Source organism: Dermacentor andersoni, chromosome 2 (genome assembly GCF_023375885.2).
Source record: "Dermacentor andersoni chromosome 2, qqDerAnde1_hic_scaffold, whole genome shotgun sequence".
Lineage (NCBI taxonomy): Eukaryota > Metazoa > Arthropoda > Arachnida > Ixodida > Ixodidae > Dermacentor > Dermacentor andersoni.
The window spans coordinates 230,324,152-230,344,568 of NC_092815.1; the positions used below are offsets into that span (position 1 = coordinate 230,324,152).

The following is a 20,417-nucleotide window of genomic DNA, read 5'->3' on the forward strand; positions in this document are numbered from 1 at the left end:
AGGCTAATGGGAGGGGGAGAAAGAGAAAATGAAGTTACTCTGTACAAAAACTCGAACCAGCACAATGCACAACACACAAAAGCAGGAGTACCCACAGTGACCTGACATTTCAGATTTCAAAGTACCGAAAGGCTCAGGACTCACAAAGGCTGCTGAACAGATTTCTAGGGTGCCAAAGTACACTGAAACATAGTCTTTGACTCGTTGCATTTTTTTTTTTTTTTTTTTTCACTGTAGTCAACATGCTTTTTCCAAAATTTATGGCTAATCGAATTTTAAGTTAAGAAACAGTGTAAAGTTGCTGGAGCCACAAACCACACTAAAGCTGCCAGAAAATTTCTCCTTAACTTACAGTCCCTTAGATTTCCATTAAAGCCTCACCTCCTCACCAAACTATTTTTGATTTGCAACTAGATGAACTGACTACTTTGACCCTGACACAGCATTTTTGCCAATCTGCTGGTAGATTCTCTTCGGCTAACCACATCATAGAGGATATGTGCACTGATGATGTCCATCGCTACAGCACCTTTCCCGATGCATAGATGCCACCTTTTGGAATACTCAAACCAGCCTAGAGTGGGTCGGCTGTAGAAACACCTCGGCTTCCACATGGCACGGTGTCAAAAGTGGAAAAGTGCTGCAATCACAGAATAAGGGAGTTGCCTGAGTGAGGAAGTTGCTTCATGGCCTCCAAGATGTTCAGCACGCACAGTGTGCTGCCTGATCATGGAGGCAATGCCCACTGATTTGGCAGTGTGGCCAGATTGGCATGCTGCCAGGCTACTTCATTGTTCATCATCATCATCATATTTACATCATAGTTACTTGCAGCAACACATGCTGCCAGATTGCAATCAGCATTGAAGGATCCCTATATCTTTATTATTCAACTAAAAAAATGTTCCTTATATCCTCTTCTAATACAATTTAGATTCATTAAAATGAGAACTTAAGGGCAAGTGTTTATACAAAAATTTCAAGAAATATAATTACTTAAACCTCAAAAACAACTAACTTGAATATAACTAAATGCTCAATATAACTATGTATTTAACTTTCTATAACTCCTTGTCCATAGAACACCGCGTATTTTGAACGTTAACCCTTTGTGAGGTGCTACTTTTTCCTTGAAATTTCGTTCATAAAATCTGAAGAATAGCATTCAGCAGGGCAAAACAAAATGTTTGACACGTTTTTCAAGAAACATGGTGCAGCAGCTCTCGAAAGAAAAGTGGTACATATATGTACCACTGACTTTACTAGAAGAAATGAAATGTGGTACACATTTGTACTGCTGTCCGCAGGCAGTTTAAAATGAAGAGACAATGTGTAACAGGAACGATATTTACAAAGTCAATGCTGCTGTTCACTTGTGGAATGGCTAAAAACATTCGACACATAGCGGAACTTGGCATTTGCTGCACAGAAAGCTCGTTCGAACTTGCTGCTGTGTCGTGGAGCCCCACCTACACCTCTGTCGACAGGCAAACCACTACGGGTGACGATCTCGGCTGAGAAGTCTGATGTCGTCAGGAACACCTACCATATGCTTGCCGTCCCCTTCTTGCTTTTACGGGCAACAATCATTTGCTATTACCTCCGCTTTCAGAAAGAATGCAAATACACGGCCTGTGCGATTTGACCGGTGCGATAGCCGTCCACTTAGGCCTAACAACCCCAGCCAAAAGCGAGCCGAGAACAGACAATTCAAAACGGTGAACAATTAGAACAACTAGGTTCCATTTAGTAAACGGATAAAGGGATACACTTAGTAGGCATGTTGAAGCAGCGTTTTGAGTGAGTTTTTCCCACGCCACAGCAGCACGTACTGAACCGCAATGAAGACATTTGCAAAAACTAAGTTACTCTTCGCGCCACATGACGGAATAAGATAAAAACGCCCATAAAGCTTTCTAAATGCCTTGGTAGATGGCAGCACTAGTAAAATTGGCTCTAATTTGAACAGTTCTTTCATTACGGGCATTTAAAACGTGCCCAAAAAGTGGTACATATTTGTACCACTGTACCACAAAGGGTTAATATAATGAAGTGTGCTTATACCCACTTTCAATTTAAAGGCCAACTGCAACGAAATTTCACTTGGGCTAAATTGACTATAAATGCCTAGCGTATACTCTCAGAGTAATCTTGGAAAAGCCATAGTGCTGCTAATCGCCTAATTTTGTTATTAGCAGTTATTAAATAGCACCTAAGTAGACGACGTGTGCACCTGGCGACAAAGCGGTAGCGATGTGGATATGGCAAACATTGAAGAACCATACACAACTGTTTATCTCTCAGTTGCACCATGTTGCACCTAGGCAGCCAGGTGCATTGCTCGCTCATCATTTGCAAGTTTACGGGCGCCTCTCTCGGCATGTGTTCTCCCTGCTGCACTCATGATTTGAGCTGTTGTAAGAATGCCAATGCGTTGCGTAGCTGTCGTGCGCTCGAATAGGTACTCGAACACGAGTGGTGGCTGTGCAGTACACAACACTGAGTAGAGGAAGGCCGAACATGGTCTTTCCTGTCCCAGCTTTCAGAGCGAAAGCATGCACCATGGCACAGCAGGCAAATGCAACGCAGACCAGCCAACGCATACAAAGCGTGTAAACTGCAGTTCACGAAGCAGCACAAGCTTCATTTCAATAGCGCAGTCACTTACCCATCAAGATCTGCTTGGCAAACACCTTCTCGGGGTGACTATAAGTAATATATGCCAGAATGTTGCAACGAAAACCAAAGGTAACATTCAAAGGTAAGTTGTACTCAAGGGCGATATTCTCGTGCGATCATTTCCGGTAGTGCATTATCTTCAAAATATTTCGTGCATCTTCCCACTGGACCTGTTGAAGTAGACAAACGAAATACTTTCTGACACAGCACAAGAAATGTTAAAACTTGTTGGCGGGCTAGTTGGTATGAATCCATGATAGAGTGTGTAAGCACGGCTGAATGAGGATGTAGAAAGAAACAGTTACAGAGAAACAGTGCTAACTTTCAACTGTAGATTTTATTTTCGCACGCATTGATAAATATATACCGTACAAATGGAAACAAATGAGACAGCAAAGAAGGAACATTCAGTGGTGCATGTCGATGAACTGTACACGTGCCCAAGGCGTGGTCAAAACATGCACTGCTATAGTTACAACGATAAACCGAGAAATCATGTCTCTTTTTCAGATAGCGAAACTGATGGCTTGCTCATGCACCTTTCTTCTAACTTTACAATTTCATAAGCCTCCACAATCTCCCTTGTCATCCTGCTATGAGCCCTACACAAAATATAAGTACTTTCAAACATAGGTTTGCAGGGACAATCTCGGCAATGAATGCCCAAATGACCGAAGGTTACCCAACTGACCTTATATTGATTGTCTTTTAGTCTCTTTTAGTTCACTAGGCCGCGCACCCTACGTCGTCCCTCCAGCCCGCATATCTCATCGCACCCGTCATACTTTTCAAGCTTTCCGACCTCGTGCCTGAACCTTTGCCACATCATTTTTTTTCCCCGTACTGCAGCAGACTGGAACGACCCACCCAACGACATCGCAGCCATCACGTGCTCATCCAACTTTGCCAATAATGTTACCAGTCATGTTTCGTTGTGTTAACACTAGCTCACCAAAATATATGTACCCACCCCTTATGTAATACCCCTCGTGGGTCTTTAAGGTAATAAAATGAAATGAAATGAAATCTGCCAGTGTGACCAACATACATTCTTCCACACGAAAGTGGAATGGCATAGACAACGTTATGAGTGCAGGCTACAAATTGTTTGCGACATTGAGTAGAACATGCGTTCCTTTTGTTATTCTCTGAATTAACCTGTTTGCATAGCTTCTTTAGACGCTCAGGTGCAGAGAAAACCATGTCCACCCACAACCTTGCCACTATTCTTCCGAGATTATGTGAAATACAACGAATGTATTGCACCACAGCAACTTTCTTTGCTCTAGCAGTGGAAATGCTTCCATTCAATGCGTTTTTAGCTTATGAAATTGCAAAATTAGAGGAAAGGCGTGTGAGCAAGCCATCAGTGTCGCTATTTGAAAAAGAGATACAATTGTTTGGTTTATCCTCATTTGAAAATGCCTTGGACATGTACGATTCATCGATATGGACCCATAAATGTTCTTTTTTCCTATCTCGTTTGTTTCCGCTCGTATCGTATATACTGTATTTACAGGATTGTAAGTCGACCTATTTTCTTTAAATTGAAAATCTGAAGTGGGGGGGTCGACTTACAATCAAAACTACATGGCACTGCAAAGAAAAGCGAGACCAACGAGATTATTAGGGGAGCTACAACGTAGCTACAATTTTATGTTTGCTCTACGGCCCTACCGGTAGCTTTCCGCCATCCCGCGCATTTCTTCACTTTTTGGAAGGGTTATTCAACATTTTTTAGAGTTTTACAGCGCACACAACACTCATGGGGGCGGGTGTCGATAGTTCATGGAAGTGCCACTGTTCCATTTGCAGCGTCATCCTCAGAACAGCGGTGCTTGCGGGGAGTATCAATACTTCATGGAGGAGCGGACACCGCCCGCGTGTTTCTCTTTTCCTGTAGTTCTGTTATTTCATGCATTCGATTTGACAGCCGGCCCACGTCCTACTTCCGTGCTTCCTCAGTCGTCATGAGTGCTCCCAGTCTACTAAACATTCGGCACTCGTTCACAACAGCGGGCTCCCATCCAACAACAGAGGGCTCGCATCCGTCATTAAGTCAACGGCAACCGAAGAGGATGCTTGACTAGCTGCAGTGGGAAGGGCGGCGCAGAAACATACACTGAAGAAACAAATAACTGCGCAACGGGCCGCAAGTTTGATGTTTCTTAATGGGTGGTGCAAGAGTGGCGATTGCAGCGAAGCAAAATTTTCACCTGCGACGGCAAGTGAAGACACTTCCGCGGGCCGAAGTCAAACTTTCCGGAGCTGGAAGCCAAGCTTGCGGCGTACGTCGCTGAAATGCGTGATTGGTCTCTGCCAGTGACATACGACATGGTCATGAGACAAGCCTGGATCGTCACCGTTTAAGGACCTGCTCCACCGTGAGTACGAGTGGCTGGCGGCAGAAGACCACGAACTTATGCCAATCGGACATGTCAAAAGAGCCTCCCTGATGGCTGTGTGTGGTTGAGTGCTTTCGGCGTGGCCTTATGTATGTATGCAAATGCACTTATGTATGCAAATGCGGGATTCTGCTAGACGACTACGAGCTGTGGGACCGTAGCAGCAATGACAATGGCAGCATTAGTGAGGACAATGGCACAAGTGAAGACGAGTAGTCCAGTGACCATGCCAGCTACTAATAAATTTTTGTTATGGAATGCGGAGACCACGGAGTGCAGACGTGCTTCGTCTCGGCTCCGCTACTTTCCTATGTTTTTGGCGGATTATCGAATTTTTCGTGGAAATTCTTCTTACTAGTGATCGGCGGAAGCTTCAAGGACTCCCCCAACATCAAGTTTTGCCAAGTGGGCCCATTTTCAGGCCTATTATCAATGCCTTTTGTCCCACCATGCAGGCGGGGCAAGCTAAGCCTAGCATCTCCACGTACGCCACCATAGCGCGGCCGCCACAGCGGTGGGGTGTGCCAAGCCTAACATGTTGCCGGACCTCATTGGAGCTCCCAGTCTCCGATGGCAACAGGCCAGGCCTTTCCGGGGTTAAATGGAAGTCGTCCAGGTAGAAGGAACAGAGATTAGGCTGGAAGATTCTGGTGAGGGAGCGGGTGGTGCGATGTCAAGAAGAGGAAAAAGGCCAATGGTGCGACCTAATCGCCGCATAACCAGCAGGTGCATTTGCAGCGATGGATGGTAGCCACGTCGACTACAGAAATTACCACATCATCATCATCAGCCTGGTTACGCCCACTGCAGGGCAAAGGCCTCTCCCATACTTCTCCAACTACTCCGGTCATGTAATAATTGTGGACATGTTGTGCCTCCAAACTTCTTAATGTCACCCGCCCACCTAACTTTCTGCCGCCCCCTGCTACGCTTCCCTTCCCTTGGAATCCAGTCCGTAACCCTTAATGACCATCAGTTATCTTCCCTCCTCATTACATGTCCTGCCCATGCCCATTTCTTTTTCTTAATTTCAACTAAGATGTCATTAACTTGCGTTTGTTCCCTCACCCAATCTGCTCTTTTCTTATCCCTTAACATTACACCCATCATTCTTCTTTCCATAGCTCGTTGTGTCGTCCTCAATTTAAGTAGAACCCTTTTCATAAGCCTCCAGGTTTCTGCCCCATACGTGAGTACTGGTAAGACACAGCTGTTATACACTTTTTTCTCTGGAGGGATAGTGGCAACCTGCTGTTCATGATTTCAGAATGCCTGCCAAATGCACCCCTGCCCATTCTTATTCTTCTGGTTATGTCAGTCTCATGATCCGCATCCGTGGTCACTACCTGCCCCAAGTAGATGTATTCCCTTACCACTTCCAGTGCCTCGCTACCTATCGTAAACTGCTATTCTCTTCCGAGACTGTTAAACATTACTTTAGTTTTCTGCAGATTAATTTTCAGACCCACCTTTCTGCTTTGCCTCTCCAGGTCAGTGAGCATGCATTGCAATTGGTCTCCTGAGTTACTAAGCAAGGCAATATGATCAGCGAATCTCAAGTTGCTAAGGTATTCTCCATCAACTTTTATCCCCAATTCTTCCCACTCCAAGTCTCTAAATCCTGGGTTACACCTGCAGGCAAATGGCCATAACGGAGAGACGGTGCGAAGACTTCGTCGTTCGGTAGATGACACGATCCAACTGTTGCGTCGCATCACGAATAGACACAATGTTATGCGTGAAGACTGCACGATTAGTCTCGTGCAGGCGTATGCAATAAGCCACATAACGTATGTTGCCCCCTACCTGAAGTGGATAGGGTGTGAAAAAAACAAGGTCGGATGCATGATACGAAAGGCTTTCAAGAGGGCAGTCAGCGTTCCACTCAACGTGAGCACTGCCAAGTTTCTAGAGCTTGGACTTCATAACTCACTTGACGAGTTAATCGAGGCACACAAGGTAGCGCAATACGAATGATTATCGAAGAAAAAGACAGGTCGATGCATCCTCGAGTTGCTCGGCATCACGTACCACACTCGGCATGGAAAAAAGACGGTGGTTCTGGCCTCGCTCCGCAACCACCTGATCATCCCGCCATTTTTCAAGAACATGCACCCGACACACCACGCCGGGAGACGCAACAAATGAGCAAGCAACCTTCAGAAGTTTGGCAACAGCAATGAGGCAGTGTACATAGACGGTGCGTGGTATGGAGGAGGGAGAAGTGCACATACGATCGCGGTTGTAGACCGCACGGCTAAGTGCCTCGCGAGCGCCATGGTGACCATGGGACACACAGAGGCAGCCGAAGAAGCCGTGATAGCCCTAGCACTCGCCGTGCTGCCGAACGCTGCGATCATGATCAGTGACTCGCAGGTGGCAATCCGTGGCATCGCGTGTGGTCGCGTCTTGCAGGAAGCAGCCCACAAACTCCAAATTTGTGACGACGGCAACTCGTCATTGCCCTCGCAAGCCCAAAATTCTACGGTCTTCCTCCTCTGGACCCCCGCAGATACTGATGTCCCGCTCGCGGGCAACAAGCCGGCCCACGCCACGGCTCGAGCTCTCACACGCTGAGCCGCCGCACATTATGTGGCCGCCGCTGCCGCCCCCGAGAGAGGGGCGTCGGATCTGCCGGATCGGGACACTATGACAGAAATGCAGCATTAAGAATCACAGTGGGTATGGGACGATCGCCTAACCACGTTCAGAGACCTCACCCAACGCTACAGACTCAAAAGACGCACATTCCCGCCACCGCATGTTAACTTAAAAAGAAAAGAGGCCGTAACTTTACAGTTCCTCCAGACACACACCTACTCTAGCCCTGCTGTCTTACATCACGGCTACCCGGGTTTATATCCAACAGATGAATGTAAAGCTTGCGGACAGAGAGCAATGCTGCGACACATGCTCTGGGAATGTGCCGGCAACAACGGTACTGAAACCACCTCCGTTCGTGACGCATAATCGAGGCTGTTGCCAGGGTACAGGAAGTCTCGAGCTCACTTCTTCCCAACGATGCCCTGGCTGCGGAAGTCACCGGGGACCTTCTCCATCGGTGTCGTCGTCGCTGGGAGGCGGCTCTCAAAAGTTCTGATTTGGCAGACCAGCTCTGGGCTGTCCAGCAAGCTGAAGATGCCGCCCGAGTCCAAGGACTTCGAGCCGCCACCTGAGGCCACCAGAACAAAACCTGCTGGACCATTCTTTATTAAGTTTCATCTTCTTCTATGGAATGCGCCCGCGGGTATGCCCTCCTTTCTTTTTTCCCTGTCACAGGCGATATGGGGGGGGTCAACTTACATTTGAGTCGACTTACAATCGTGTAAATACGGTAGTTATCTATGCGTGCGGAAATAAAATTTATAGTTGAAACTTAGCGCTGTCTCTATGTTTCTTTCTACGTCCTCATTCAGTTGCGCTTACACACTCTATTATGGCCAGAAATGAGCAGGAACCGCATGCTCCATTTGTCACAAAGGAGAACGCGACACGGCAGCCATGGTGTAGATGTGGCAGCAAGCCGTGCAAGAATGCAATGCTGCCAGAGCGAAATGGGTGAAGTTTTATCACGGCCGCAGTCCGGCCTGTCTGGCCAAGAGTTTATGCACACTCAGCACCGAGCCCCTCTAGCCAGGCCGTGCCAAGCTTCAGCTACTTATCCTATACTACAGATGGCGGTAGTTGTCTGATTGGTTGACGAGTCCGGCGCTTCCAATGTGTCAGGTAGCGGCCAGTGAAGTCGGATTTACCCTCCGCTTTAAATGTGACCTGCAGCAACATGCCAATCAGTTGCTGCCGCAGCACTAGTGGACAGGTGCACGGTGAGCGAGTGCTTCTTCGTTTGTCGAAGGCGCAAATGCGACACGCTTGCATCAGTGAACCTGAACAGCATGCCACTGGTCAGCCAAACTAGTGTGCAGAACATCCTAGACTGCAGACTGCAGAAACTAGACTGCAGAACATCCAATTTCCACCGATGTAGCGTAACTGCGCCATGTGCAAATCACATTTGCGTTAATCCAGACTATACTGCACCATTAGCTTGGCCACCCCAATGCGCTCTTTTTCGAGTGCAGGCATAACGCATCAAGGCCCTGCTGTTGAAGATGGACAACCAAAAGCTGGCTGGACTCTGAGAATAGGTCTCCTCGATTTGGCTGCACCTTTTGCACTAGTTCAGAAAAGTGTTGTGCCAGTGCAGCGCTAGTTCTTGAAGTGTGAGTGTAGCGCGACGCTAGCGCTTTCGGTGCAGCGGTCAAATCGAGGACAAAAGTGCAGAAACGTACAGGCCTTCGTCTGCTGCGACTGGGTGGCTGTGGCTTTTCTTTTGTTGGTGTGTCATTATTCAGAAAGCATGACCAAGTGTGGTTTCCACACCTTTCTGAATAATATATGGCACAACGTTTCAAACGACTGACCGATGTGGTTTCGTGCAAACTTAACGTCGAGGTAGCGGTAAGCTCGTGAAAATTAATACAAACGACTGTGACCTGAGGGAAAATCCCGGCTTTCAGTGCACTTAGCAGCAGTTGAACCTGGAAAGCGCCCTTAACAAGATGCTGCGTACACATCCTGAAGAAAACTGGCGTCTGTGCTGCGTTACTAATAGCAGGCGCCGTCGATGCCGTCTACCAACACCCGCATGGCCACGGAGCCGCATGTGTCGTCTGCTATCAAAAGCCTTGCACTACATGCACGAGAAAAGAACTTGCGGAGAGTCTAGTGCGGAAGTGTACATGAACTCGTGCAGCACGACGTCAAATCGAGTGCCAAAGTGCAGGTGGCGCTAACTGCACTGGCAAATCGAGTGCTAGAGTGCTGCACCCCCTGAACTAGTGCAGAAAGCGCAGCCAAATCGAGGAGACCTAATACCGCATATTAAACGAATATCACAGGTGCAGAACGGCGTTGTCACAGTGCATGAAGCAGCTAACAAAGTATACTAACTCAGTGGCTAGCAGACGTGTGGGACCTGTTCACTGATACACTGGAACGGAATACAGATAAACTTCAATATAACGGAGTCCGTAAAATCGGCAATTTGCTTCGTTATATCGGAATTTTGTTGTATTGAACTGCAACCTCTTATGCAAATAAGTACAGTCACCGATCGATGCAAATAAGTATAGTCACCGATCGATGTTTCTTACATGAAAAGGGGCTGCAGAATTGTCTGAACTATCAGACAAATGAATAAAGCAAATTTGGATGAGAAAACAATTTATTTTGATAAATTTAGAAGTCCGCGATAAATGATACAGTTTCATGCCATATATGTCAACGATGTCTTCAAATCAGTTGTACGAATTAAGCGAAGCCAGCCACAGTTTCACGTGTACTCCTCCCCCGCGGCTGATAGCGTCGCCCGCACTGGGATGAGGCTATCAGGAAAAGTGCCGACAGTGGGGAGCGAATGCTTCCTCTGCCTCTCGCTCAACAGGTCACCGAAACTACAGATTATGCAACCTCCAATACTAAACGCGCGGTAAGACAGCTTACATGGTGCCACGCCATCTCAGCACACCCACTCTTTGCACACGTGGCAGATCACCTCTAAAGCAGGGTGTACGGCTGCACATGTGCTCAGTCGTGCTTACAGCCATGCGCAACCACAGCTGAGACGCTTTAACTGTATACATCATTATAACCCATTTCATCCTAACAAGGTTGAGTGTATCTGTCTCTTATTACTGCACAATGTGCCATGTTCAGAAATCATCGCTGTTAAATGCTGTGAGCACTTACGTTAATGCCAAAAAGCAGCATGTAAAAAAAAAAACATTGCGCTTAAGTTTCGATCGGTCGTGTCAGTTTCCATAATTTTGTTTACCTTTCTGTTGTACCTGCTTCAGTCTTCGCAGCAGGGTGGTCAAAAGTGACTGCCTAGTTAGGAAGCATCTGATTTTATAAGTGACTGTGAAAGCCTCCTGCTGCTGTGGAAACATTCGAATAGCGACCAATTCTGAAAGTTTCTGAGCGTGTTGCCAACATACTGGCCTCCCAATGAGCAACACTGAAAACCACAACACTGCTGTGACTACTAAAATGACATCATACCCATTGCATTTACACATATGATAGCACAATTATTTCATTCATTCTCATCTTCCCTTTCCACCTACAGTGGGACAGGACTATCACTTAGCTGTCATTCTATCCTGGAAGCTCCAGTGGGAAGTTTGTATTAAACAACTGTTGATAAGAATCATAGCGTGTGCTCCAATTGTGGCCAGTGTCAGAGACAGTCTACATAGACAACTAAGAAGACAGCTGAGACAGCTTCAAGGCCATGTAATGGAACGCATTTCTAGCCGTCTAGAAGACGTACGGAAGATGCTTCAGCGACGTAATGTCACCTCGTGGCAACAAGAAAAAGTTGAGAAAAGCACACAATTTCTGTATTTTAAGTCTTTTCACCTGCAAACCTATCAAAAATACAATGTAGCTTGCATTAAGGGCATAGAATAGCATGTCTACGTTTTCTTGTGCACAGACAACCTTCCTGTCGGCTTTCCAAGCATCCTGCTCAGCCACCATCTTGTTTGGAGAGGAAAGTAGCCTGCATCCTTTTTTACTTTGATGCCGTCTTCGCGAAGCTGTATACTTTGACATCTTCATCAAATTGCAACAAGCATTAAGATGGCCACTGTACCCTTAGCCGTCTACTTTGCCATCTATGGCAAGTTTGGAACACAGCAGTACTCTCGATCTTCTCGCCATGTACAGCACATGCAGGACTGCTAGAGCGTGCATGGAGCTCCAGGACCATACAAAATGCGTACATACTTTTTCTTTTATCCAACACCCATTTGAGAACTACCCAATACTTCAACTCATGCCTTGTGTGGCTCCTTTCAAAATTTCAAGCCAGAAAGCAGTGCCTAGTGCTTGTGTGTGGTATGCCAAGCTGCACTTATTAGCAGCAAATGCTGGCAGAGATTGGCCTACACTCTAATGACAAGACCCTTTGGTCATTGCAAGAGCACACAGCATGGCTGCAAAAAGCCTTTCTCCCGCAGCTATGTGCTAGTGGCGTGCAATCTTGTATTCATCCTTCGCACGGGGGCTTCTGCTTCCCATGTCACCCAAGACTGGCCAGCCTTGGGCGCTGCGGGAGGCAAATAAACCTGTCCTCCATCAACTTGGGCTCTCAACTGTATGTTTTTGTAGTGCAGCACTTTGTGCATTTTGTGGGCTCAGCTCAGCAGATTATGCACAGTGACAGCTAACGCAGTGGTGCAGGTAAGACCAAACCCACGGTGGCCAGCACTCCTGAGAGTACTGTAGAGACACACAAGGTCACTTGAAACTGAGTTACAAATGAGTTACTGAGAACCCACCCACGCAAGGGAGGATCAGATACATTGACAACTGTTTTAATTGTGTGGAAAGACACACCCGGGTCTGTTTTTCTCCGACTAGACGAGCATTGTGGCATCCTGCAATGGCGCATCACTGAGCAAAACGTACGGTGGTAAGCCGAGCGAATGAGTAAATGCTATGACTTTTGTGTACTTATGCATAGATCACAAGAGGCGGACATCGTTTGTTCAAGTTTTACCGACGCTGTGTGGCGTGGCGGTGGCGGCGCAGCCTCCGGTGTGTTGCAAGCGTCCTCCACGAGGCGGCTCCAGTAACCGCACCAAGTGCACAGGAGTGAAAGGGAAAGGGAAGGGCAGGCAGTTTTTGGCCCACGTCACAAGCATCTAGTTAGAGGAGACACTGCCTAAGCACATGTACTATAGCACATGGAGGAAGCTACGGAAGCCAGCCTTGAAGTGCACACGAGGCGGCCATTTTTAAATGCCAATGACGATATGGTAACGCAGATTTAGGGTCATACTTGATTCTAACATGCACACAATTTTTGGAGTTGTTCTATCAGAAAGAAAGTGTGCGTTAGATTTGAGTAAATATGGTAGTCTACAAAAATTAATTCAGGGGAAAAAATTAGTTTTAGTATTGCATTTTACTCTGCCATCAGCTGAAAAGATTATAGGAGCTTTCAGATGAGCCTTAAAATCAAGTGCTGTAATAAGTGCTTAATTTTTTTTTCGTTCATCGTGTTTTGCTTTCCCCAGTGCATTTTCACCATCCTGATGAAGTGAAATACAAATGTCGTGGGCAATCGAACTTGAATGCACACTGCCGGTAGTGCCCCGCAATTTAGTCAGCAAAATACAAGAAGTTCTTCCATTGAATCCTCAAAATATGCAAGTGAATTTGCATCCTCTTGAACAAAACAATATGTTTTCAAGAGAATATATTGTTACCCGAACAAAGGATTAAAAACTGGAGACTATTTACAAAGTATATTTACAAAGATTAACTGCAGTGCTGGCCAGTTCAGCCGACAGCTTGAGAGCCAGAGAGTGTTCATCGTCTTCGTCGGGATGTACGCGTGCATAGTCCACAAGAAACACGCAATATGCATTTATCAATATCAACCACCATATGCAGGGAGCACATGCAGTAGGGTAGAATTATGTGCTCGCAGAGACAAAGTTCACAATGCCGTTAGACGCGGCGGGCCATTCATGGCATGCACGGTGCTCCTTTCATACTGAAAACAACGAAGTGAGGCCTGCTATCGAGGATGAGGGGCATGTGTGACATGCGGCACTGCGTGAGTCTCTACACCAAATATGCCCAACAGTAGATTCGCAAACTGAATTATTCTGACGTTGTTCACTGATCAATTCGATTTGGCGGTATTCGCACACCCCTAGAAGTTTGTTTTTGTTTCTTTTTTTCTAATACAAGATTACCTGTTCTTTTTGATCATGAGATTTCAGTAGATATACGCAGTAGAAACTCGTGCATACAATTTGGGAAAAAAGAAAGTGAGAAAAAACATACCAGCTGAGAAAACATACAATTCGAAGTCACTAAAAAATTTGGCAGACTCAAATGTAGTTTACATCTATGTACAGTCAATGACCAATTTTACAGTCCCACAATTTCTTGAAGATGCCCAATAATTCTGATGCCTTCATGGCACCACCTCGTATCCCATAAAGCCAATGTCTAAGGATGTCTGAAATTTCGGACGTTGAAATCCTTAACCTTTTGATTTTCCAGGCTTTCTTGCCATGAACGCAATTTTTAAATGGCATTAACTGAAGCCACCACTGCCACCATCCTGATTATCTTGCAGCATTGTATCAGCGTTCTCACAGGCCAATATGTGGGCAGTCGTAACCACCACAGCAATGCTAGGCCTAACTGCTTCGACATTTGCTACCAAGCTTTCTGCTATTCAATGCCATGTCTTTCACTGAAAGAATTTGTTGCTGTCAGCAATTGCACTAACTCCACCTTCGTCATCCTCGTGGACGGTTTCGTAGTGCAGAAAGTATGACAAATGTTGCATAATGCCAATTCCCAAAAGTCGGCTTCGCCGCAATGCAAGAATGTCACACGGTCAAGCATATGCAATGTATTGCGGTGAGGCATACCAAGGATGGCAAGGGGTCACTGCCACAGGACACAGTATGTATTCTTTAATTATAAATGCTTGCACTCGCTGTATCCTGTCACAGTATCAGCATTAATATGCTTAATAAGTATACTGGCAGGCCTTTAAAGCTATATTGGACGTGCCTGTGGCAATTCGAGCCCTTGAGGGCCATAAAAAAAACACACATTCATTCTTTCGAGCTACCCAATGTTTCGAGTGTTTTCGTAGAACCTACGGAGTCCGAAAAATCGCACATTGACTGTAATGCGAAGCATAGCATGAAGCATTGCAGCACAAGATGCTGACGTGCACAGAGCTGGTAGGGCACGAGCAGCTCGAGATGCATCGTCATTTTCGCGACTTCGACAAGCTTACATTTCCGCTCCTTAAATTCGACATGGGTCAGGAGATTCATCATGACCATACATTTTAGCGTGAAGTTTTCACATCTCTATACTCGGCGGGAATCATTGCAACGTACATAGAGCTGGTGTGGCCCGAGCGACTAGACATGCATGTTGGCATTTTTCTACTGCGTAGTGCTTTAACATTGCAACTGGAAACCAAACAGCACATTGAGCTGGTGGACAACACCAGAATAAGATGCCTATGATGCTTCCAGAGCAAAACAGAACACTCACTTCTCACCACCTGCAGCAGGGAACAGCAGCGTGTTTGAGTTATCACCTATTAAAAGCAACGCTGCACGCTTCCAACAAAACGCCCCACACGCTGTGAAATAGATAGGCGCAGATGCTTAACGCAATTGGGTTGGCAGTGATAGCTGTGAATGTGGCATGCGATGAACCACAAGGAGACTTGTTGGTACCAAAAAAGGAAACTGAGTGCACAGCAGCGTTTTCACATGACACTGACAGGCGAAAACTGCAGAGAAGCTGCTGCGGCGCGCAGCTACTGTTCGGCGGGCGGCTACTGCACATGCACATTGTGCTTTTTCTTGTTCGCATGGGATTTAGCAACTGGAAAACGTATCGTACGATCGCGGTTTGGTGATTTACTGGATCTAGTGCTAAAAGATTGTTTTCTGGGAACATATGAGCAGGTAAAAAAGAAGTGTAACTGTACTGGGTCATTCTTTGTTTTCGATCACGAATGTTGGCGCTGGAAAATTGTATATAACATATGGGGATGCGCAACTCTCATGCGTCCCCTGATATGTTGCTTTCCCGCATAGCTCCTGTCTCCTGCAATCTGGCTTCGCTGCGTGGCCTGCATGTTGCCCGCAGCAGTCGGTCTTGTTGAAGCGCAGTACGAGATGGCGCGAGTGTTGCGCTGCTAACGCCGCCTGCCGACGGGGTTACTTGGGCGCGGAAAGGAGAAGGCGCTTCCTCTTTGGCTCGAGGTCGGCAAGCAGCGTGGACGTGCCGCGCGTGCACCGATCCATGCTTCTGTGAAACCGTCTCGCGAGGGCTCGTGCGAACGCGCCACCGTTCGCGTGACCGTGCACGCGAACGACCAGGCGTTGGGATCCAGCGTGGGGCGAACATATCGCTCGCTATACGGTCGCGGTGAGTCCGACTTCCGCGATTTGTTGCGCACCCATCGGCATGTTTTGGGGACAGTAACTCGGCTAGCAGGCATTGATCTATGAAAGGTGCAATAAATGCCCTTGTGATTGTTTGCACTACTGTGTTGTCATTCCTTTGTCCCAAGAGCACGGATGAGAACCCCACAAACGGGACAGTATCAAGTAGAGGTTCTACTGTAAATGCTGATCGAACAGTGCTTCACACTGCATGAGATTGCTCTACAAGCCACCAACCTATGCAGCTGCCATTGATTCAGCAAAAGGCACGCATGCTACTTACAGTGGGAACACAGCTTCCAAGGTACAGGTTATAGAGACCCTTCACCAAGGTTTCATCATTCCAGTCAATGGCACTGCAAGCAAAGAAACATACATCAATCTCTCGGACAAAAGGTCTGGTGCTATCAACAAACCAAGTGCTATTTACACCCAGCAGCAAATGCATACGTACCAGGGATTGCATGCAAAGCAGATTTTCTCCTTTGTCTGCGAATGCGAATTGAAATTGAATACTGCAGACCAAACTTGGCATTGCAAACTTTCCAGTGCACTTGTGAATTTCACTTTATGCACGTTAACTATGAAGAAATTTGTTTTTTTCGGAGACCCTGTGATCTGTACACTTTTTCTCATGGGTGTGCATCATGTATGACATTCTGTGGCAGTCTTACGATGGTGATGGTCATCACCAAAATTAAGTGACAAAGGTATGCTATGGCCTATAAGGGAGACAACTCCAGGTTTGATCAATTTTGGGATTTTCATCAACGAGTCCGGTCCCTTTTTCATTTTTAATTCTCAATGCACTGCTTTTGGTTTACAAAGGGTGTACAAATGCTTTAACCCTTTGGGAGTCACATTTTTTATTGCAGATTAAATTCTTCAGAATGACTGATTCTGAGAAAAAAAGCCAGTAAGGTGACCAAAAGGAACTACAAAATTTGTAATGTCTGCAGTTTTAACATGGTTTACGGCTGAATACATGAGTAAACTACCGTAATTCATTTTTTACAAATGTGATAATATTCACACAACTTACTGTTACCGTTCAATAGGTTTGGCACAACTAGGACCCATATTTTGCTACCTTCCACTTCATTTTCCATATACTGAGGGCGCCCTCTCAGCAAAGATGCCGATGCAGCAGCCTCCAATCTACATTTGAACCAATGACAAAAGGTCACAAGAATGAAAAATTACATGAATCGTTAAGAGTATGCAGCCCCTGGAACACGTGCATGGCCATAGAGTTGTGAGGCATGCCGTGTGAGGACCCACAAGCAAGCTCAAAATGGTGCACGCGCAGTCATCAGAAAAATGAAACGAATGAGAAACTTGGAGCAATGAACTGTTAGATAGCTAAACTAAATGCCATCAGTCCTTGTGCACCTTGCGCGATAGAAGCGTAGATGCGACAGTATCGCTGATTTGGAGTGCCCGCCTGTAAACTAAGTACCGTACTTATTTGGTTATAAGGTGAGAATGCAGTTTAAGAAAAGAAACTTAAGCATGAAACTCAAGAAGAGAATATTAAAGGGACTCTGAAACAACTTTGACAATCTTGCACAAACATATTGAGTCATTAAGGTAGGCCCTTCTAATCATAAGGGATGCATTTAAGCACTCTGCGTAAAGCGTGTAATTTATTATAAGGTTTTAAAAATCTACATCGCCCCCCCCCCCCCTACTAATTGCAGCACACTACTCCCAAGTTTTCAGCTGCACCTGACCAAGTGACACAAGGTGACCATGTAACATCATTAAGTCGAGCTATCCGATTGGCTGCCCAGGGTGCGTCATCAATAATTTTTCCAACTTTATAGTGAACAAATGTTGTTCATAATAGTTGGAATGTAGTTAATTTGTTATTATAAAAAAAAAGTAACAGAAAGAGAATGCACAAGGACAATCTATCACTGCACTCAAGCACTTCAGGCACAGAACAAGTGTTGTCTGCTAGAGTTACGACATGCTTCGTGTTGACGCAAGCTGCACGGCCTGTGTTGGTCTCGATCTGTCTTTTCATGAGCACCATGGTTTGCCCTTGTTGCGCAGTAGGCTGCAAACGTAGTGATCGGCGACATGTGAAGCTGCAACATCGTGTCACTCGGTGAGGCAAACATGCAAGCAGAGTGGCTGCAGTGCTGGTTGTCAGCAGCAGATGGCCACTAGCGTCTACGCATTTCTGGTCATCACTTCATGCCGAAGGATTACTATACACCACAATAGCTTCTCGTGTGTCCGGTATTCACGTAAACGCAAGCGCAAGTGGACTGGGCCTGGGCATTTTGTGGGATAAATGGAGGCTCAAATCTGAACGGCCGGCACGGTGCATGGTATGACCTCACCAGCTAAATTAGTTAGTACAATTTACGCTGCTGCTTAAAATTTAGATCACCAGAAATGTGGCGCTGTTGCCACCATACTGAAGCAGTAACTGAAGGACCTATTAGCCTCGCATATTGGCCTCACATATTGGCCTCGAGCTCCACCACTGGAAAAGCTGGCACCACCGTCGACGTGATGTGGCATGAGGGATCACGTAGACACAGCGGCCGCGTCGGCTGCTTCGGAAGCGACGAAGCGAGCTGAAAACGAAAGTTTAAAGTCCCACCTGCGTCGTGGTTCTGATTAAGGGGTGAGGCTTTACTGCCTTGGGTGTCTGCTTATGAAACATATGAAAGTACTTTAATAGGTAGTGGCTGCCCTTGGAGGGGTGCAGCATGGTAGGCTACTGCTTGGCGTCACAGTGCCGGACGTACGCAACAGAGCCCGGTGTCAGCCTTATTCACACGTAGCCGCAGGGAAAGGAGCTGCGTGAAGCTTGGCTGGCGAAACTTAGAACCGGCAGACAGCCATCGGCTACAACTTGGGTATGCAGCAAGCGCACACACGAGGAAGATTTCTGCTATGGCGCCGGGACTGCGCGATGTTCAGCGAGTAACAGAAAACACGCGCTGAGACGCTCTCTCGCGCCCGGCTGCCCGGCTAATGTCATGATGCTTTATTTGGTCTGTGAACTTGTTGATACTTAGTCTGGCAAGTTCACTGGAACGGAAAGGGAGCGGTAAGACGCACGTTAAAAGAAAGGCATGGCATATGGTCATGTTTGTGTTATGAATTATTGCACTGGATTACAAAAAAGAAGCAGAGGGAAATCGCACGCTGAGAAGACCGATAAACATGCAGTGCGACGCAACTTGAGAAATAATATTGAAATGCCCAAGAATTTGCTTCGAGTATCACTTACTTTTATGTATGCAGGTTCGCCCATTAACCAGTTAGTTTCATGATTCACAGCTTTGCTACTGTATTCTTCAGTCACTACAATGTGACATCTGGTGGAAGTGCTTTCGTGTTTATGTACCGTACACCCCCGTCAAACACACACCCCAAAGACAACACCAGCCTCGCTTTGAGATCATTGAGCAAGCCACGGGCTACAAAACCTGCCCGCAGATCTTCCCAAGATGACCAGGAAGATCGGGGCCAAGTCGACTACCACCATGAGAGACCGAGCATCGCCTGTGACCATTGTACTGCAACACAGGGAACAATCTATCCTCCACGGAGCTTCATCCGACAATGCAGAAACCTGACCTGAGACATTCGAAAGGGCTTGAAGCTTGAACAATTGGAGCTCTGAGGACAGGCTGCACCATGTATACTTCTCCTTGGAGGACACCGTGAAGACATGGTTCGAGGACTGGGAGTCCACACTTACAACATTGGACCTGTTCCGCAGCAACATTTTTGCGACCTTCACAGACATTGTCCAAAAAAAGGGTCAAAGTTCTACTGGAAACCTAGTGCAGCTACCTAAAGAGAATGTTGCCATCTTTATGGTGTCGGGGTCTCATATCTTATAGGGGTGCCGACGAACGCGGGTTCAAACTTATCAAGCCACAGGGCCATGTCAGCCATTGCCTTGCATACTCTAGCGTGCCGTGGTGCGCGCTCAGGCTGCAAAAAGGGGCTACCAAGCTCTATGTATGCAAGAGAGCACAGTATCACCCCGAGCTGGCAGAAACCGTTTATTGTCTCTGGCAGCACCCAACATGCACAAACATCCGGTCTCTGGCCGGCACAGGGATCAAAGGGCTCTAGCACCAAGGGTAAAGAATGCAGACAGGGGCACTGCTAGCACATTGCTGAGAGGATGGCTCCTCGTAACATGCCACTAGAAATAGTCCCCGCGGCTATGCTGCTTGCTCTCGGATAGCAAATGGGCCCACTCGCGAGAGCTCAGGCAATCTCAGTTGGGTTGGGCTTCCGATAGCTGTGACTCAGCAGAGTACGACCATGCGCCAGTACTAAGCAT

The 20,417-nt window shown here is 46.7% G+C and overlaps 1 protein-coding gene across 2 annotated transcripts in view; it reads right to left on the minus strand.

Annotated features, from left to right (window-relative positions):
• The window catches only part of LOC126539960 (proteasome adapter and scaffold protein ECM29), a 467,228-nt gene that overhangs the window by 346,585 nt on the left and 100,226 nt on the right, over positions 1-20,417 (minus strand). For both annotated transcript variants that reach the window (XM_050186788.2, XM_050186787.2), the window contains exon 6: positions 16,377-16,449. In XM_050186788.2, coding sequence (XP_050042745.1) covers positions 16,377-16,449 — 73 coding nt within the window. The remainder of the gene's footprint in view (positions 1-16,376; positions 16,450-20,417) is intronic.